The sequence below is a fragment of the Erinaceus europaeus genome, chromosome 12, assembly GCF_950295315.1.
Source record: "Erinaceus europaeus chromosome 12, mEriEur2.1, whole genome shotgun sequence".
In the NCBI taxonomy this organism is placed as follows: domain Eukaryota; kingdom Metazoa; phylum Chordata; class Mammalia; order Eulipotyphla; family Erinaceidae; genus Erinaceus; species Erinaceus europaeus.
Window position 1 is genome coordinate 2,393,769 of NC_080173.1, and position 18,788 is coordinate 2,412,556.

General features: G+C 51.6%; 1 protein-coding gene across 1 annotated transcript in view; it reads right to left on the reverse strand.

Annotated features, from left to right (window-relative positions):
• ERN1 (endoplasmic reticulum to nucleus signaling 1) overlaps nt 1-18,788 on the reverse strand; it is an 89,567-nt gene that overhangs the window by 32,178 nt on the left and 38,601 nt on the right. The window contains exons 3-4 of the mRNA XM_007527695.3: nt 1,382-1,415; nt 418-490 (exon numbers count right to left, since the gene is read on the reverse strand). Coding sequence (XP_007527757.2) covers nt 418-490; nt 1,382-1,415 — 107 coding nt within the window. The remainder of the gene's footprint in view (nt 1-417; nt 491-1,381; nt 1,416-18,788) is intronic.

Sequence of the window (18,788 nt, forward strand, 5' to 3'; positions counted from 1 at the left end):
TCCCTCCTATCTTTCTCATTAATAAATAAATAAAATCTTTTTAAAATATATTTTTTTAAAAATCTTGACGGCATAGATAAATTAAATGTAGACTCCTGGATTGGAGTCCAAACTTAGCCTCTATATGGTTCTCAAGACTACCTCAATGCACGAGAAGACCGAGAACCACCTGTCTGGATTCTCAGGTAGAGAGGAGAACGGAATCTCGTGTGCCCTCCACACAAGGAATGCACTGGTCAGAGCGAACACTGTTGGCAGAACCTCTCCTGCTAGTACACCGGCTCCACCACCAGCGCCTACTGATAGCCTCGTCTAGGGTGCCAGGAAATCACTGGCCCCAGACCCTCCCCAGACCAGAGTGGGAATCCTCCAAGGAGTCTCTCCTCAAGCTCTCACACAGCGGCTGGATGCACTCACCGTCAGGCCTTCGCTGTTCTTGCCTCCGAGCGTGTACAGGCTGCCGTCGTTGGGGTCAGGGAGGAAGGCGGGCCTGGAGACGAAGCAGGGGTGTCAGCCGGCAGTCAGAGCGCAGGGAGAGCATCAAAGCTCAGGGCGGGAAAGGGGTGGGGGCATAGTCCATGGCTCTCTCTCCCGGTGTACGCCGCACTCTGGGGAGACAGTCTGGGGGAGGCAGGAGGTGAACCGTGGGAGAGCTGCCTGCTGCCTGGTCCAAGCACCCTGCACGGTCTGCTGTTTACTCCCCGAGCCCACTGCAGGCCGGACTCCAGCGACTGCTGTTTAATAACGTGGGCAAGTACACATTTACTTGGAGCTTCATTTGGAGGTGACGGGAGCAGACCCCGAAAGCCTGACATCAGGAAGCCCCTGCCCGCACCCGCACCTCTCTGCGTGGCCTACGGCTCCTGCGGGCGCCCGCCCAGCACCCAGGCTCCAGCAGCAGCCCACAGTCCCGTCGCCTCTCCAAGGCGAGGAGGGAGATGCCCAAGGACCCTCAGGTCCTCCTGAGACCTTCGGACGGTCAAGTTCAGAACTGAGCTTGACTGCAGGCACTGCTCCGTTCTCAGGTGAAACGTGAGCCTGCAGCAAGGACGCCGACCAAGGCGGCTGTGTTTGACTTCGCCTGACTGTAGTTCACAAGCTCGTCTTTGTTACTTTTTGTATAATGCTCTGTTTAAAAGGCATTCTGAACTTTTTTTTTGAAAAATTCCATTTGACTTTCTTCTTAGATAAACCTTTTTAAACGCACTGCTTCCCTCTCCCTCCTCCCGACACCAGCTCCCAGAACACCTCTAAGCCTGTGTCTCAAGCACCCTCCCATCTGTGGACACGCACACACTCCACAACCAGAGCCGTGCGGCCTGACTGGATAATCAGGGAGATACGTTAAAGGGAGGCATTGACACAACGAGTTAAGACTTACTCTTCGACGTGTGTTGGGACCTGCAGAACCGGATCTGTGTGAGAGAACAACAGAGGCATCATCAGAGGGCTGCGGCATCCCACAGTCCCAGGGAGATCTAGGACCAGGTCTTGGGCTGGACTGAGTCCCCCTGAACGAGGTCACGTATGTAAAAGCACCTCAGAACACGCCAGAACAGATGTGAGCTGCCTGCGGTCAGATGCGGAACATGTAACGGCGGCGGGCAGAGAGCCCATCACGACCCGTCATGTCACGAGGACGGACGTGGCCAATACCGCAGCGGCACTGGGCTCTCACCCTCATCAGGAGAGGCAGGGCAGCAACCAGACCAGTCCTGCGGCTGCTGAGAGTCTGACTGGGGGGCACCTCTTTGGGGCCAGTGCAGTGATCTAGTCTTCAGGAGTCAGCTCTTGCTTCCTTTTCATCCACTGCTTCCATTTCTATAAAATCTCATTTTAAGATGGTAGAAAATACTGCCTTGTGCTACTGCAATCTGGTTAAATCATGGACTGCCCACTTGGCAGAAAAGTAAGGTATCTAAAAGGGTCTATGACAGTGTGTGACATACACATCTCTGTGATCATATTCACAAGACAACATCGCACAGAAAGTACTAAAGCAGATGAGGGGAAAATCCTTAATATTCGAGGTCAAGACCTGATGAAAAGGCAAAGCAGGTTCAAAAAGCTAATTATAAGTTACCTCAGTTGAAAGTGTAATGGACATCGCTCATCTTTTCTGTATCTCCAAGATTTCAACAAAGCAGGCACTACTATTTAAAATGGAGAGGACAGGGAGTCGGGCGGTAGCGCAGCGGGTTAAGCGCACGTGGCACAAAGCGCGAGGACCAGATAAGGATCCTGTTTCGAGCCCCCGGCTCTCCACCTGCAGGGGAGTCGCTTCACAAGAGGTGAAGCAGGTCTGCAGGTGTCTGTCTTTCTCTCCCCCTCTCTGTCTTCCCCTCCTCTCTCCATTTCTCTCTGTCCTATCCAACAACGACGACATCAATAACAACAATAATAACTACAACAATAAAACAACAAGGGCAACAAAAGGGAATAAATATTTAAAATGAAGAGGACAAAAAAGTTTTCTCCCGTCTGTCTTGTGGTAGCCAAAGAGGGTGGAAATTCTCCTTCCTAGACACAGATCCAGAGGCTAATCCAAAGGACACTCACGACGCTGGGGGTCCTGCACATTGCAACATGTACACTCAACCAGGTGCACCGCCACCCGGCCCTACTTTGGCATCTTCTCAAGAGAAAATACCAAACACTTTCGTACACAGCTGTTGATAGTAATATATGTTCTTCCAGCCACAACTGCTCCGAATGTTCAACAGATAAATGTGATTGAGCATCTTCAGACAGCTGTGTGCTACTCGGCCAAACAAAACAAAATAAAGCAGAAACCCAAAGCTTGCAGTGAATGAACAGTGGTGTGGGGCCAGAGACCGAGGAGGAGGTGCAAAGGCCCTGGGCAGAGGCAGGCTTAGCAGTATTTGAGGGATACAAGGAGGCCAGCACAGATGACAAAGGGTAAAGAGGAAATAGTGGGAAGATGCCAGAGGCCAAGAGTGGGAGGCGGACTGTCTGGGATTTGTAGGTCACTGTGACCTTTACTAAGCCGGGAAGACCCCACGGGCAGAGAAGCATGATCCTTTCACAGGATCCCTCTTCTCTAAGGCAGAGCCACTACTCAAGGCCCTGACAAGCATTTCCTCCTTATTAACCTGTGCAGATGCCCCAGGAGCTTGACTTGTTGTTTTTCATCTCTCCACACACCCCCACGTGGAAACTGAGGCTCAGAGAGATCAGGTAATTTTGCTGAGGTCACTCAGCTAGAAACTGGACTCACATTTGGGTTTTCCTGATCCTAAGGGCCATTTGGACCAGGAGTAAAGGGAGGGCTGGAAATGCAGGGGCTCCGGAGACGCTTGGGGGGCACAGGGGGCATGGCACAGGGGGAGGCAGACACAGGCTGTGGCAACTCGGGGTGTGTCCACAGCGTAGCCTGAGACTTGCCTGTCTGCGAGAAGAGGGGTTCTGCTGACAGAATTGGTCAGAGATGAAGGGGCTGGGAGGAAACGGTGGGATTTAAGACGGTGCCCTAGACGGCCCGCGTGGTTGACGCAGGAGAGACGGGCATGTGCTCAGAACCAAGGGCAGTGTCTGGGCACGTGGCCTCGGCACAGAGTGGTGAGCGACTGGCGAGAGCTGACAGACAAGCAGGCAGTGGGGTCTGTAGATGCTGAGGAGGGCAGGGGTAGACAGCGTAATGGTTATGCAAAGACACTCTCATGCCCGAGGCTCCAAAGTCCCAGGTTCAATCCCCTTGCACCACCATCAGCCAGAGCTGAGCAGTGCTCTGGTAAAAAATAAATTAATTAAAAATAATAATAATAATAAAAATAAAGAAAAGGGGAGAGGCAGACCTCAAAGGGAAGTAGCCTTGAACAGGGCTGTGTCCCCTGGGGGCCGCAGGTCCACGGAGGGGAGGCTCGGTGATCGGCCTGGGTGGGTGGGAAGGCACAGAGGAAGCCAGGGCTGCAGCCTCCAGGGGCCCAGGAGGGAGAAGCAACAGGTGTGGGGGGAGAGCTCAAGGACGCAGGCTGGCGGCTGACAGACAAAAGCTCACTTGTTTCTAAGATGAAAATGTTCTTTACATGGGGTTTGACCTTTATCTGTTTGGACGGACTGAACATTTACTTGGCATCATTTCTAAGGCGACAAGAGTCGGCCAGGTCAGCACAGGACAGTAGCCCCAAGGGTCAGGCACACTCACCGCGGACCCCAGGTGAAGACACCCTTTCGGCTGAGCCGGGTGCAGGGCATCACAGAGAGGGCTGATGTCTTGCTGCGCGGACCCTGGAGACCAAACACTGGTTTCTAGCTATTTCTCTCTCCCCCTCTTCTGATAACTCCGCCTTTGTCTGATAGTTTTAGCTTTCCCCTTGAATAATACCCATTTTCACAATTCTCAGGTAATCCTTTCTTCCCTCTTTTAAAAGTAAAACAACACTGAGATGGTTTTTCTCTCTCTGTCTCCATGACTTGAGCAGTGTTTATAGCCTCTTGCTCTGCCAGTGTATATTTCATATGCTGAGTTTTTATTTTTATTTTATTTTAGTTCCAGAGCACTGCTCAGCTCTGGCTGATGGTGGTGTGGAGGGTTGAACCTGGCACTTTGGAGCCTCAGGCATGAGAGTCTCTTTGCACGACTGTTATGCTATCCACCCCAGCCCCTGAGTTTTTTATTTGTTTGTTTTTTAAGGGAAAGCCTTACCTGATACCTGTTCTTCTTATTAAAACTTAGCAACTACTTTACTTTCTTTCCAATTACTCATTTTTATAAGCGAAAGGGAGGGAAAGCAGAGCACTACTCAGCTACTGCACGTGCTGGCTCTGGGGCTTGAACCTGGGGCCTCAGGCTTGCATGTCCTCTGTCCTCACACTGAGCTGTTCTGGTCCAACACCGTCTCTTTTGTGTCTGGCAGGTCGCACATTCCCCAGTGACATCCCTGTGCTCTGCTTTGCTGACTTCGCAATCCCTTCCCTTTATGCCAAGGCCACTCTTGAGGCCCATGCAAGGTGCAGACAGAGGGCTCTGCGTGTCCCCCTTCTGCGCTGTGTAGCGTGCAGCCTTGTGACTTGCAACTGTAGCCTCTGAAGCAAATCCTGGATTCAAATGCTTTTTAAAAGATGATTTTGACTCCTTTTGTTACGAGAGGCAGAGCTCCACTCCGTGGAGGGGTCACGGCCTGGAGGCATGAGCTCTGCTCAGAGAGCCGCCGTCCTGAGGGTGGGTCCCGAAGGGAGAAAAGCCAGCAGACTGGACTGGACCCTGGAGAGCTCGAGCCAGTCAGCAGGCTGCCCCTGTGGCACTGTCTCACTGTGTGTGCTCTGGCGAGGCGACTCCTCATAGGGCTATTCCGAGTTCTCCAGCTCTGAGAGGGCAGGAGAGTCCCTGAGAGTGAACGAGCAGACAAGCGCGTGGGCAGGAGTCGCTCCCTCCGGTCCCCATGTCACGCTTCTGGGGAACTGCCCGAACTTGGTAGCATCCTCAAACTATTTCACCTGTGAGACCCTCCAGTGGCTCAAGTGGGCCCCAGCGGAGCCTTCCTGGCAGCCCTGCTCTCTGTGGGAAGGGCTTCAGAGCCATGCTGTCGTGACCAGGTGACTGTCTTCACTAGGTGGGTGCTGGGTGCTGGGCGCTGGGTGCCCTCATTTCCCATCTCTTGCATCAGGCAGCTTGTGAGAGGACTGACAGGTGATTAGTAGGGCTGATAAACAAATGCTTACAGACTGAAAAGTTCTTCCTGTTTCTTCAAGTGTTCTGGTTTAGTGAGTTGTTTGTTTGCTGCCCACAGACCTTATGTGGCCAGTGTGCTCCTGTTGTGGTGAGCCCTGCATGCCTTCCTGGCAGGAGCTGGGCTTTTAAAGCAAAAGCGGCCTCGGAGAAAGCTTGGAGGAGTGTTCTAGGACTGCGAGTCCCAGGTGACTAGTAGGCAGCTGCCTGTCACCAGAGGCGCAGGCCATGGAGCCTGGGGCCCTAGACACAGAGCCACCTTGTATTAGCCGTCCTCACCTGAGCCTGGAAGCTGCTGGCAGCTGGCTTGGCGGCCCATGGGGTTTGGACTGTGGAAACACTTCAGTGTGGTGCAGCGTCTTGCCTGTGCATTTGAACTGTGTCACAGCAAACCCCCTGCAGGGGAAAGCTTTGTGAGTAGTGAAGCGGTCACAGGTGTCTCTGTCTTTTTCCCTCTATCTTCCCCTACCCTCTTGATTTCTAGTGGTCCCTGTACAATAAGTAAAGGTAAGAAAATTCCAAGGTAAAGAATGATTAAGTAGGGAGGCAGGTGGTAGCGCAGCGGGCTAAGCGCACATGGCGCAAAGCACAAGGACCGGCGTATGGATCCCGGTTCTAGACCCCGGCTCCCCACCTGCAGGGGAGTCGCTTCACAGGCGGTGAAGCAGGCCTGCAGGTGTCTGTCTTTCTCTCCTCCTCTCTGTCTTCCCCTCCTCTCTCCATTTCTCTCTGTCCTATCTAACAACAACAATAATAATAACTACAACAATAAAACAAGGGCAAAAAAAGGAATAAGTAAATATTAAAAAAAAAAATGAATGATTAAGTGATACAGTGTGTGTATGGCTTGGTCCAAAACTGCCAAACAGTTCTCCAAAGTGCCTGTGCATCTTTCTAGAGGCTGGCTCCTAGGTTCTCCCTCTAGGAAGCTGAAGCCACAGAGAGATGGCAAGGATAGCGTAGTCACTATGCTAAAAGACTCCCACCTGAGGATCCAAAGTTCAGGTTCAAGTCCCACCACCGCCATAAAGCAGAGTTGAGCACTGCCCTGGGAGGAAAAGCTGTAACATGACTGCCTCTGCAGAGCGGGGCTTTGTGGTTCTGACTCGCACCAGGGGATTCTGACGTGGAGCCATCTGGGCAGCCAATGTAGTCAGAGGAATACAGCGACCCAGGCTTGCGGGTCTGTTTCCATCAGCATCTGAAAGCACTGCGCCAAGCAGTCGCGGCCAGTTCCACTTCCAAGGTTATCTGGGTTACTGCGACACCTGACTTTGGACCCCAGGATTCATTCCCGCTTGTATGTTTGTTCACCCTGTTTCCGTGCAGTCAGCCAGCCTGAAGCACAGAGGTGCCCTTGGCTTATCCCGATTCCAAACCTCTTCCGTTGAGTCGTTCCCGAGTTTTAGAAGACAAGATCTCTGCCCTCCATTCACCTCCTTCCTCGCTGCTGAAACCAGGCCAGCCCCACTCCTCCTGGGTCTACATAGAAATCACTCTGCCTGTCCCATCCTGCTACGCCGGTGTCTCTCCAAGTCAGCATTCTCTGTGACCCTCCACGTCAGTACCATTCCACAAGTATTTGAGCTTTGTCACCACAGCTGTCAGAAGCTCAGCTTTGCAAAGATACCTCACTGAAAGGAAACAACATGATCTAGTACTGAAACAGACTTCCTCAGACCCGGCACTCCAACATCTCCTGTACTGTGTGTCTCTCAACAGAATTTAAAAGCAGTAGGTGTGTATTTAAACTTAAGCTCTACAGAGAAAGCTGTAGGGTTCATGTGCATTCACTGTGACACCATGAGGCCCCTTAACACACGGCTTGGGAACCACTGGCCTAAGTAATTAAGGTTCCTCATGGGGTAGAGAGCATAATGGTTATGCAAACAGACTCTCCTGCCTGAGGCTCTGAAGTCCTAGGTTCAATCCCCTGCACCACCATAAGGCAGACCTGAGCAGTGCTCTGGTAAAAAAACAAAAAAGGAGATAGTAATTAAGATTCTTCAGACCCACTTCTTCTGCACACTTATCTTTGTGTCACGCCCCTTCCCCAAATCCACGGCATGCCGGGCTCTTGCCCATCACCAACTAGCTGAATCTGCTTCTCCTTCAGGGTTGGTGCAAATGCCCCTTCTCCATGTGTTCTGAGGGTGGACTGTCACACTTCTCAGCGACAGATACTTAAGTGCATGTGGCTTCTCTGGCTCTCGGCAAACAGAGCAAGGCTGAATGTTAAGCTGCTTTTTTTTTTTTTCTTTTCTCTGAGCACTGCTCAGCTCTGGTTTATGGTGCTACAAGAGGATTGAACCTGGGACTTTGGAGCCTCAGACAGAAGTCCTTTTGCATAACCACTATGTTCTCTCCCTCGCCCAATCTCAAGCACTTTGAAAGCAAGAGGCCACTGATTTTGTTTATTGTGAAATATAGACGGGAAAGTGTCTAAAGTTGATGTACAGTTTAATGAGTAATCAGAGTCAACAACTGTGTAACTACAAACAGGCCTTTGCTCCCCTGAGAACAAATAAGCAATGCCACCTGAACAATGAGAGGAAGTCAGCAGCTAAGATGCTCAATTTTGTATCTAGAATATAGTCACTCAAATAATTTCTGCTTAGTGAAAAAGAACTTTTCATGCAGAGATTCAAACAGTAGCAGCTAATGAGAGCTACCCTCTGCTTACTCATACTTAAAAATTATTGGTTTCTGTGGTCCGGGAGGTGGCGCAGTGGCTAAGGCACTAGACTCTCCAGCATGAGGTCCTGAGTTCAATCCCCGGCAGCACATGTACCAGAGTGATGTCTGGTTCTTTCTCTCTCTCCTATCTTTTTCATGAATAAATAAATAAAATCTTTTTTAAAAAATTATTGATTTCTGACAAGAGGGAAAGTATCATGATTCTGCAAAAATCTTTCATGTCTGAGGGTCCAGGGTCCCAGGTTCAACCCCCAACACCACCATAAGCCAGAGCCAAATAGTAATGGAGGAGGAGGAGGAGGAGAGGTTAGTCACAGGCTGATCATCAGCGCTCCTGGGTCTGGGCGCATGTGGGCTCCAAGACAATATTCTCTGTGCTTCTGTGTACACAGAACATTTTCTCGGGGCTGGGTGGTGGCACACCTGGTTGGGCGCATATATTACAGTGCGCAAGCCCCTGGTCCCCACTTGCAGGGGGATGTTTTGCGAGTGGGGAAGCAGTGCTGCAGGTGTCTTTCCGTCTCTCTCCCTCTTTATCATTCCCTGCCCTCTTTATTTCTGGCTGTCTCTGTCTAATAAATAAAGATAATAAAAAATTTTTCAAAAATGAAAATTTTCTCAAGTGAAACTTAAAACAGGACAGGGACACACACACACACACACACACACCACCACCACCACCACCCCCCAAGCACTGGGGAAAGCTCTGGAGTGTTATCTCTCCAGCCTCTCTCTCTCATTCTCTGAATTAGAACACTGCATGTGCAGCTCTGTTTGGTAAAGGGGTAGAGGGGTAAAGGAGAAGGCAGCTAAGAAAAAGAAGTTGTGAGGGCTGGGCGGTGGTGTACCAGCTGAAGGTACATGTTATTGGGTTCAAAGCCTCCACACTCCACCTGCTTTACAATCTGTGAAGCGGGTCTGCAAGTCTGTCCCTTTCTCTCCCTCTGTGTCTCTCTCTCGCCAGAGCTCTGCTCTACTCTGGCTTCTGGAGGTACTGGGGTTTGAACCTGGAACCTTTCTTACCACAGGCCTGAAGAACTTTCTATAACCACTATGCTAACTTCCCAGTCTTTTTTCTCCCTACCTCCCCTCCCTCTCCTCTCTGTCCCATCAGATAAAAGAAAAGGAAAAAGTGATCACCATGAGTGCTATAGAGTCGTTGTAAAGGCATTGAGCCCCAGAGATGACCCTAATTGCAATAAAAAAATAATGATAAATACATCTTTTTTTCCTCCAGGGTTATTGCTAGGGCTCAGTGCCTGCACCATGAATCCATTGCTCTGGAAGGCCTTTTTTTTCTTTTGTTGCCCTTGTTGTTGTGGTTATTGTTGTTGTTGTTATTGCTGTCATTGTTGTTGGATACGACAGAGAGAAATGGAGAGAGGAGGGGAAGACGGGGGGGGGGGGGAAGACAGACACCTGTGGGTGGGGGGAAGAGTTCAGGTCCTGGCAGGATGACAGAGGACCTACTGGGGTTTGTACTGTTGTGTGGAAAACTGAGACATGTTACACATGTACAAACTACTATATTTACTGTTGTATGTGAAACATTAATCCCCCAATAAAGAAAAAAATTTTAAAAAGAAAGATAGAAACCTGCAGACCTGCTTCACTGCTTGTGAAGCAACCCCCCTGCAGGTGGGGAGCCAGGGGCTCGATCCGGGATCTTTGCACGGGTCCTTGTGCTTTGCGCCATGAGTGCTTAACCTGCTGTGCTACTGCCCGACCTTCCAAATACAGAATTTTTTAAGTTGCTTTAAGAAAGCCTTTCTAATAGATTGAAAAGAAAGGCCTAGGGGTTGGCTGGTGGTGCCCTGGTTGAGCACACATTACAATGCACAAGGACCAGGTTTGAGCCCCCAGCCCCCACCTGTAGGGGGAAAGCTTTGTGAGTGGTGAAGCAGGGCTGCAGCTGTCTCCCTATTTCCCTCTTCCCTCTTGATTTCTGACTGTCTCTATCCAATAAAGATAATTTTAAAAAATAAACTAAAAAGGCCTCAGCCTTCACAAGGCCTGAGCAGCCAGGGACGTCTACTGGAAGAACACTTGGGGCCTGCCACGAGCCTCGCCGGCTCCCCGGACACAGGCCACCCAGACCGATACGGTTGTGGGGAAATGGAGCGCTATGTCAGAGAAACAGGAAAATGCCTCTGAGGAAATCAACCAAAATTCCAATCACTGATTCAGACCAGAGTTGAGGATGAACAGCCTCTTTCTGAAGGTAGCTCTGGGCGTAACTTCTCCCACGCAGGAGGGGATAAGACTCCTTTGATTACAGGAGCCACAAGAACATGCTGCCCATTTGACCGAAGCTCGAGGCACCTTAGAAGATCACGCTCTTCTCTTGCTCGGGTGAGCACTGCTGTCTCCGGAACACGGCGCTTCTCCAGCGGAATCTAGATGAGGACTGGCCTTACCGCCCCACTCCACCCCATACTCAGCGGAACCCAACACCCAGCTCTCAACACCAGCTTCCTCTCCAGAGCGTAACTAACCAGCTCCCCTCTGTAAGGCAGCTCAGCGATGATTTGAAATGCGCTGGGTCACAAAGACCCAGCTCCAGCGGGTTCCTCTCCAGCCTCCCTGTAAATCAAATATTAGAACCTTGTCCTGCCCCTCCCTTACTCTCTGAAGATGACAACCCAAGTCCTAGTCACTATTGCCTGATACTGCCGTACACAGCTTAAGACAAATGTGAAACATCCACTACCAACAGCTCGGTTCTCTGCTACGTACTGTAAGAGATAAAGAAAAGAACTGAGAAAACCAACAGGCGTGCAAGAGTGCACGATGAGCTGCTCAGACACGCGGCACGCAGCTCACAGGTCCCGCGAGCTTTCCCAGACGAGGGAAACCGCGAGGCGAGGACACACGAGAAAGAAAGACTTCCTAAGAGCCTGGCTTAGCACACTCCACAGTAGCTGGTGTCCTGCACCAAAGTCAAAGACTCTGGGGTGGGGGAAGTTCAGGTCCTGGAACAGGATGGCAGAGGTGGCCCTAGTGGGGGTTGTATTGTTCTGTGGAAGTGTTACGCAAGTACAAACTATTTCACTGTCGACTGTAAACCATTAATCCCCCAATAAAGAAATTAATATATATACACTCCAAGGTGGGGCTGGGTGGTGGCGCACCTGGCTGAGTGCACACATTACAGCGCAGGATCTGGGTTCGAGCCCCTGCTCCCCACTTGCCACTTGCAGGGGGAGAACTTCACAAGTGCTGAAGCATCATTGCATGTGTCTCTCTGCCTCTCTCCCTGTCTACCTTCCCCTCCCCTCTCAATTTCTCTCTGGCCTAGCTAACAAAATTAAATAAAGATTCTAGAAATAAATGCCCCAAGGCATTGGCTTCAGAAATGAAAGGCTTTTGCAGAACCATATGCTGTCTCCACAGCCCTTGATTTTCTTTTTTAAGACTCAAATCAGTGTTTTTATTACATTGTTAAACCCAAAAAAAAGTTTTTCCTATGTTTGCTTCTCCTGCCCACTCTTGATATTTTAAACTTTTTTAAAAAATTTATTTCTTTATTGGGGAATTAATTTTTTACATTCAACAGTAGATATTTTAAACTTTTAATCAGGAAAATAAAAAGGCCATTTGGGCAAAGATAGCTGACCCTGTGGAAGGCTGACCCTGTGGAAGGCTGACCCTGTGGAAGGCTGACACTGTGGAAGGCTGACCCCTGTGGAAGGCTGACCCTGTGGAAGGCTGACACTGTGGAAGGCTGACCCCTGTGGAAGGCTGACCCCTGTGGAAGGCTGACCCCTGTGGAAGGCTGACACTGTGGAAGGCTGACCCTGTGGAAGGCTGACCCTGTGGAAGGCTGACCCTGTGGAAGGCTGACCCTGTGGAAGGCTGACCATTGTGGAAGGCTGACCCTGTGGAAGGCTGACACTGTGGAAGGCTGACCCCTGTGGAAGGCTGACCCTGTGGAAGGCTGACACTGTGGAAGGCTGACCCCTGTGGAAGGCTGACACTGTGGAAGGCTGACCCCTGTGGAAGGCTGACCCCTGTGGAAGGCTGACCCTGTGGAAGGCTGACACTGTGGAAGGCTGACACTGTGGAAGGCTGACCCTGTGGAAGGCTGACCCCTGTGGAAGGCTGACCATTGTGGAAGGCTGACCCCTGTGGAAGGCTGACCATTGTGGAAGGCTGACCATTGTGGAAGACTGACCCTGTGGAAGGCTGACCCTGTGGAAGGCTGACCCCTGTGGAAGGCTGACCCTGTGGAAGGCTGACCCCTGTGGAAGGCTGACCATTGTGGAAGGCTGACCATTGTGGAAGGCTGACCCCTGTGGAAGGCTGACCCTGTGGAAGGCTGACCCTGTGGAAGGCTGACCCTGTGGAAGGCTGACCCTGTGGAAGGCTGACCCTGTGGAAGGCTGATGTCCTTCTGTAGCCATTCTGAGGCCCCGCCTTCACTTCCTTTCCAAGCCACACCTACACCTGTTATGACTTCCAAGGGTCCTTCCTCTTTCCTCTTCCCCCTGGCATAAAGGAAACAGTGCCAGAATTCTTTAGGTGTTTCCCAGATTCCCTTCCCTCTCAGTCATGGTGGAAAAACAATGGTTCCTCATCACAAAAGTTCCTGGCGGAACTGGAGTTCAGAGCCCGCTGGTCATCTCCCTCTACCATTCTCCCCCCCCCCCCCCCAAGTATGGACCTAAATTCTTTATGGGGAGAAGGTGGGAGGTCCGGCTTATGCAGTTGCTTCTCCACTGGACATGGGCGTTGGCAGGTGGATCCACACCCCCAGCCTGTTTCTATCCTTCCCTAGTGGGGCAGGGCTCTCCGGAGGGGAGGTTCAGGGACATGGACAACTTCCTTTTGAAGTGGCATAAAAAAGCACCCTTTAAATATATATAATAATGCAAACCAATGTGAAGTAAGTAAGATCTAAGTCTTAGAAAATAAAGGAAGAAAGAAGGGTCAGGGAGAGATCACAGTGGCTCGCAACAGACTTTCATGCCTACAGTGCCAGAGGGCCCTGACTCAACACCCAGCGCCAAGATACACTCTGGTCCCTCGAAGCGAGCCAACAAAGGACGGCCCCAGGGCATGGGGCTACGGGCCAGAGGAGTGACTGTGTGTGAGCACAGTGTGTGAGCACAGTGTGTGAGCTGGCGGGGGGGGGGGGGGGGTAGCGGGCATGCAGCCATGGAGGAGAAAGCCGTGGGAGCATCGTGACACGGTACAGGGGGTGAGGACTGAGAATGGCCAAGACCTCTAAGCCAAAGGGAACGTGAGGAAAGTTCTCTGAGGTGAGACTAGCCGGGCAGGCATCCCAGGGCGTTAGGAATGAAAAGAAGACAAGAAGACATCATAAAAGGTGAGGAAGAAGACCATGCAGTGAGGGGGCCCGGCATGGGCAGGGCGGCCAGGAGCCAGACAAGGGACGGAGAAGACCAACACAACAGTCCTGGCCAGATCGATCAAGTAAAAGAAGGGAGGAGCGAACGAGGGTGCAGAGAGTTGAACCGTAGATGACAGTGAAACTAGGTCAGCTAGTCTGAGCGTGATGAACAGCTGCCGTTTCCTCAAGAAAACGTGTGACACTCCATTACCACTTCCTAATTAAAAAAAAAAAAAATCATTGGCAGAAAAACAAAGCCATTCACTTTTCCTCAACTCAAAACACAAGGCTCCCAAAATAAGCTTCGTACACTCAAGTGAACCAACTAAGGAACACTCCCCCCACTCTAGTGGTAGCTCATTCCCTCCCTCCAGAAGGAAGGCACTTCAGTAATCTAAGCCTTCCAAGTCCAGCCTCTATGAATAGTGCATCTGAAAATGCACATCTGGGGCAGGGGAGACAGAGTGGTAACACACTAGACTTTCATGCCCGAGGTTGAACCTGGGTTCAACCATATGCCAGAGCTAAGCAGTACTGTGGCCTCTGCCTCTCTCTCTCACACACAAGAAAATAAATCTTTAAAAAGAAAAGTAGACATCTAGGGGTGGGAGGTAGCTCAGTGGTCAGAGTACAGTCCTTGCCAGCACGAGGCCCAGGTCTATAGGCGGCACTGCCGACGCATATCCATAAATGGTAGAATGGTGCAAAGGTGTCCCTCCCCTTTTTCTCCTCTTTCACTGCTCAACCCCAAATATAAAGAATGGAAAAAAAAAGGACACAGAATGCCACTCAGCTGGGACACACGTGGACAAGACCCTGGGTTCATTCCCAGGCACATTAAAAAGATACTTGAAATAATAAAATAAATAGGCAGCTAATCAAAATCTCCTTGAATCCCAAATGTCCTCAGAACTCGAAGGAGGCATAACAAGGTTTCACGCAAGTAACCTCGCCAGTGACCAGACATCATGCTTGATAAAAACGACAGCTTGGAAACACCGAAGTAATCCAAAAAACCGCCCGCACGAAAGGCAGCTGAACTCTACCGCGCTCTTATCTTCACTTCGGCAGCAGCAATCAGGCCTAAGCACGTCTCCTGAAGGCTGCACTCAAGTCATGAAGGAATTCCAAGGGGAGGCCGGTGCTGCTGCATGCCGAGACGGGACTCACCACAGAATTCGTCCTGTGTGAGCACCTTCAGACCCCAGCCAAAGACGAGGGGGAAGCAACCAAGTCACAGCTGAGAAAAGCCCTGTCCTCACACTTCCCCACTCACGGCTGTGTTCTGCCACTTCAGAGACCCCCACAACGAGGGCACTGCTTTGACCCAGACCCCAAGTGCAAGGGAGGAGCTGAGCGGGGACACGGGAAACTATACCGCACACACGCTGGCACTTGTTGAGGCAGCTGCACAAGCGAGCGTCTGGGTGGAGTTAGAACCTTCCATGTAAATCACAGAGGAGAAAAGGCCCCTCTCTCTCCCTCCCTCCCTGGCAGAGTTCTTCTTCTAGCGTTTGCCCTTCTTCCGTAGCCAGTCAACAGCGTCAGGTTGAGCCTGATGTCAAGTTTCAAGACCTCAAAGTGAGAGGTCACAGCACTGAGGCTTCCGTCAAGTGGGGACTGAGCTCCAACCTGGGTAACACTCGTGACAAAGCAGCACGCTAGCCAATGAGCTGTTTTCCTGGCCTTGAAAAAACATTTTTAAGGCGCTCAAAGCAGAAATAGGCGTCACTCATCTCCCCTCTTACAAAACCATTTTCAGTCCTGCAAAAACAATGGAGAGCAAATAAATACTTTTTTTTTGTGCTTGAGTAGTGAGGTGGAAAGGTAGAGATGCTTATCTTCAGCCTAGAAAGTTCCTCATGAGAAAGCAGAAGACCCAGTAAGGAAACATCCCTCTTTCTCATGGTTCCACAGTGCCCAGGCCCCCACTGCCAAGGTCAAAGTACTGCACTGCCCACGGGACAGGAGAGAAAGCCAACTGCAAAGTCACCAAAACCGCCATCAACCAACATCACAAACGGGGGCTGGGTGAGACGAGGTGTCTTGGAGAGGCCTTCCCACATCGGCTGAGCGCTTCTGGCTATCCTGAGAGCCCTCTCCTCAGGGAGTCACCAGTCCAGTAGGGAGACAAGCCCAGCCGGACTTGACAGCAGAGAAACGCCATGATGGAGGCTCTGCCAGGTCCTTCTTGAACCCTAAGACAAAGTGGCTCATCTGGTCCAGCAGTCAAGGAGTGGGCTGTAAAGGGGCCTTCCCTGGGGCACAGGAGTCTGGCCAACACTGCAGCTCTGGAGGGGCAGGAGCAGTGGGCTAATGTCTCCAGGTCTAGACCAAGGCTGTGAGGCTCAAAGAGGGCTGTGCATACGTGCTCAGAGGCTCAGACTTGACGCCCGGTCCGCACTTCTCAGACAAACCACAGTGAGGGACCAGCTCGGGGCCGGTGACGGGGCCCCGATTAAGCGAACACAGTACGAAGCCAAGGATCCGCATGGGGATCCAGGATCGAGCCCCGGGCTCCCCACCTGCAGGGGAAAGCTTCACAAGTGGTGAAGCAGGGCTGCAAGTGTCTATCCTTCTCTCTCCTTCTCTATCTCCCTCTCCTCTCTCAAATTCTCTTTGTCCTATCCAATACAATGGATAAGAAAATGGCCTCCAGGAGCAGTAGATTCATAGTGCTAGCACTGAGCCCCATCTCTTTTACCCTGGAGGTAAAAGAGAGAGAATTTCCAGCTCAGTGTGGATGACGCTCACTGGCCCTCATCATACGCCTCTCCTCACGGAGACGTACCGCAGGTGGACAGGCCACTTGGCATAGCGCTGCTCCGGACAAGAAGGCGGCTACCTCAGCTTGGGCCAGACCACTTTCAGAGGCTATGGTGAGGTTTAAGTGAGAAGCAGGACAGAGCAGAGCTCCGGACACTACTGTGCTGACCCAGGAGAGGGACACAAGGGCCTGGTGAAGACACTAGGCGGGGGGACGGGGAGGAGGAGTCAGACTGGAGAAACACTTCTGCAATCTTCTATGAGAGAGAAAGAGAGAGAGAGAGCGCCAGGTGGGTGGGTGTGACCCGACTTCCCTGACAAGGTGGATGTGACTTGGTCACCAGAAGGAAGTATGGGGAGTGGCCTGAGCGGAGAAGGGAAACTCCTCAGTGGAGATCCTCTCTACATCTCCGGGAACTTGGCCTTGCTCTGGTCATTCCTTCACAGTCCTCCTCCAAGATTAACACTTAACACGCAGCTCAGGAGTCCACACCCACCGGGTGGGAGCACGGCCGCTACACATGCAGCCCACCTTTACAACTGGGAGCGTCACGCTGGGCTGGACTCGGGCTGCCAACAGGCTGACTTGCACTTTGACTGTCAAACAGCTCGATTCATAGTTCAAGGTAAATGCAGGAAACCTCAAACCAGTCCTGGTTGCCCTTCCAAAGAATGTCCTTCAAACCCCCAAGCCAAGGCCAGTTTTGTAAAACTGATCAACACAACGCCTGCCAGCAACCGTCTCAGGCTGCGTCTGGGCTGAAGGTGTAGAAAGATAAACTCCACTACCTTTGAGGCAACATTCCGGGTGGGAAAGAGGCCATGGTGTCTCCAGAGTCACAAACTCACAGCTCAGAGGGATCACACCCAACGTGAGACGCCAGGACGGCACAAGTCAGTTTCTGAAAACCAAAAGACCTTTCGTGTACAAGATGCATTTGCTGCTGCAGTGTAAGGAGTCTCCACTTCTGGGGAAGCAGCGCATGCTTGAGTCGGGAACAAAAACAGCTGCCAAGTCATTCTGCAGAAAGAAAGGGAGAGGAAAAAACAAAAGTCTGCTGCTCCCTGAAACAAGCCAACAGCTAGGAAGCCATGAAACAGAGCAGCAAGTGCACCTCCTGCAGAGCCCCAGTGTGGTGAGCTCACAAGTGTCCACATCAAGCTCGCTGCCTTCTTTGACTCTGACTTCCCGGCTCCTCGCAGGGCGAGTCCATGTCCGCCCTAACCTGGGCACATGCAGCGACCTCTGCCCGGTCTCCAGCGCCCCCGGGCCTCATCAGTTCGGCCTCAACACAGTACCTGCCGACCACGTAATGTGCGGGCCAGGTGTCTGATTCTGCTCACGCCGCCCTAACGAAACCCCCCTGGCCTCCAGTTCAAACAACAGGCACGATGTCTCACAGGTCAGGAGCCTGGCATTCAGAGCCGCTGGGCGTTGGTGAGCACCTCCTCCTTCCTGGCTGTGAGGTGGCCGTCTCCTCAGTCTGCTACCACACCTAGGTAGGGGAGCACAAACGCCAATCTCCTCTTCTTCGTAAAAGAACAGTGATTCCCCACGGTGGGGACGGTCCCTCTCACCTCCCAAGCCACCACAACGCTGGTTAAGACACTAAGATTCCAGCGCTGAGTCTGGGGCGTGGGAGCAGGACATGAGCATTCAGTCCACAACAGCAGGGCACACTGCTCCTCTGCTCAGATTCCTCCGACGGTTTGAAGCCAGCCTCCAAAGCCAACATCCTCGCACCTGTGCGGGTGGTGGTGTTCACCAGTCCGTGCTCGAAACTGATGAGAAAATCTCCGCTGGTCTCAGGAGGGGGCTGAGGGAAGGCCTGGCGGCCCAGGATCTCGTCACTTCCCATCTGCGTACCCCAGAGACACGCACGGGGCCTGAGGACCTCTCGTGATCACCGAGCCTGCCACTCAGCTGCACTATGTACTTTTTCTTTTTTTTTTTTTTTTGGCCTATTTTTAAAAAATATTTATTTATTCCCTTTTGTTGCCCTTGATGTTTTATTATTGTAGTCATTGTTGTTATTGATGTCCTTGTTGGATAGGACAGAGAGAAATGGAGAGAGGAGGAGAAGACAGAGAAAGAGAGAAAGACAGACACCTGCAGACCTGCTTCACCGCCTGTGAAGCGAATCTCCTGCAGGTGGGGAGCCGGGGTTCGAACCGGGATCCTTATGCCGGTCCTTGCGCTCTGTGCCACATGCACTTAACCCGCTGCTACCCTAACCCTTTATATTCCGACTCCTCTCAAAGAGAGAATCCTGTGTAACTCAG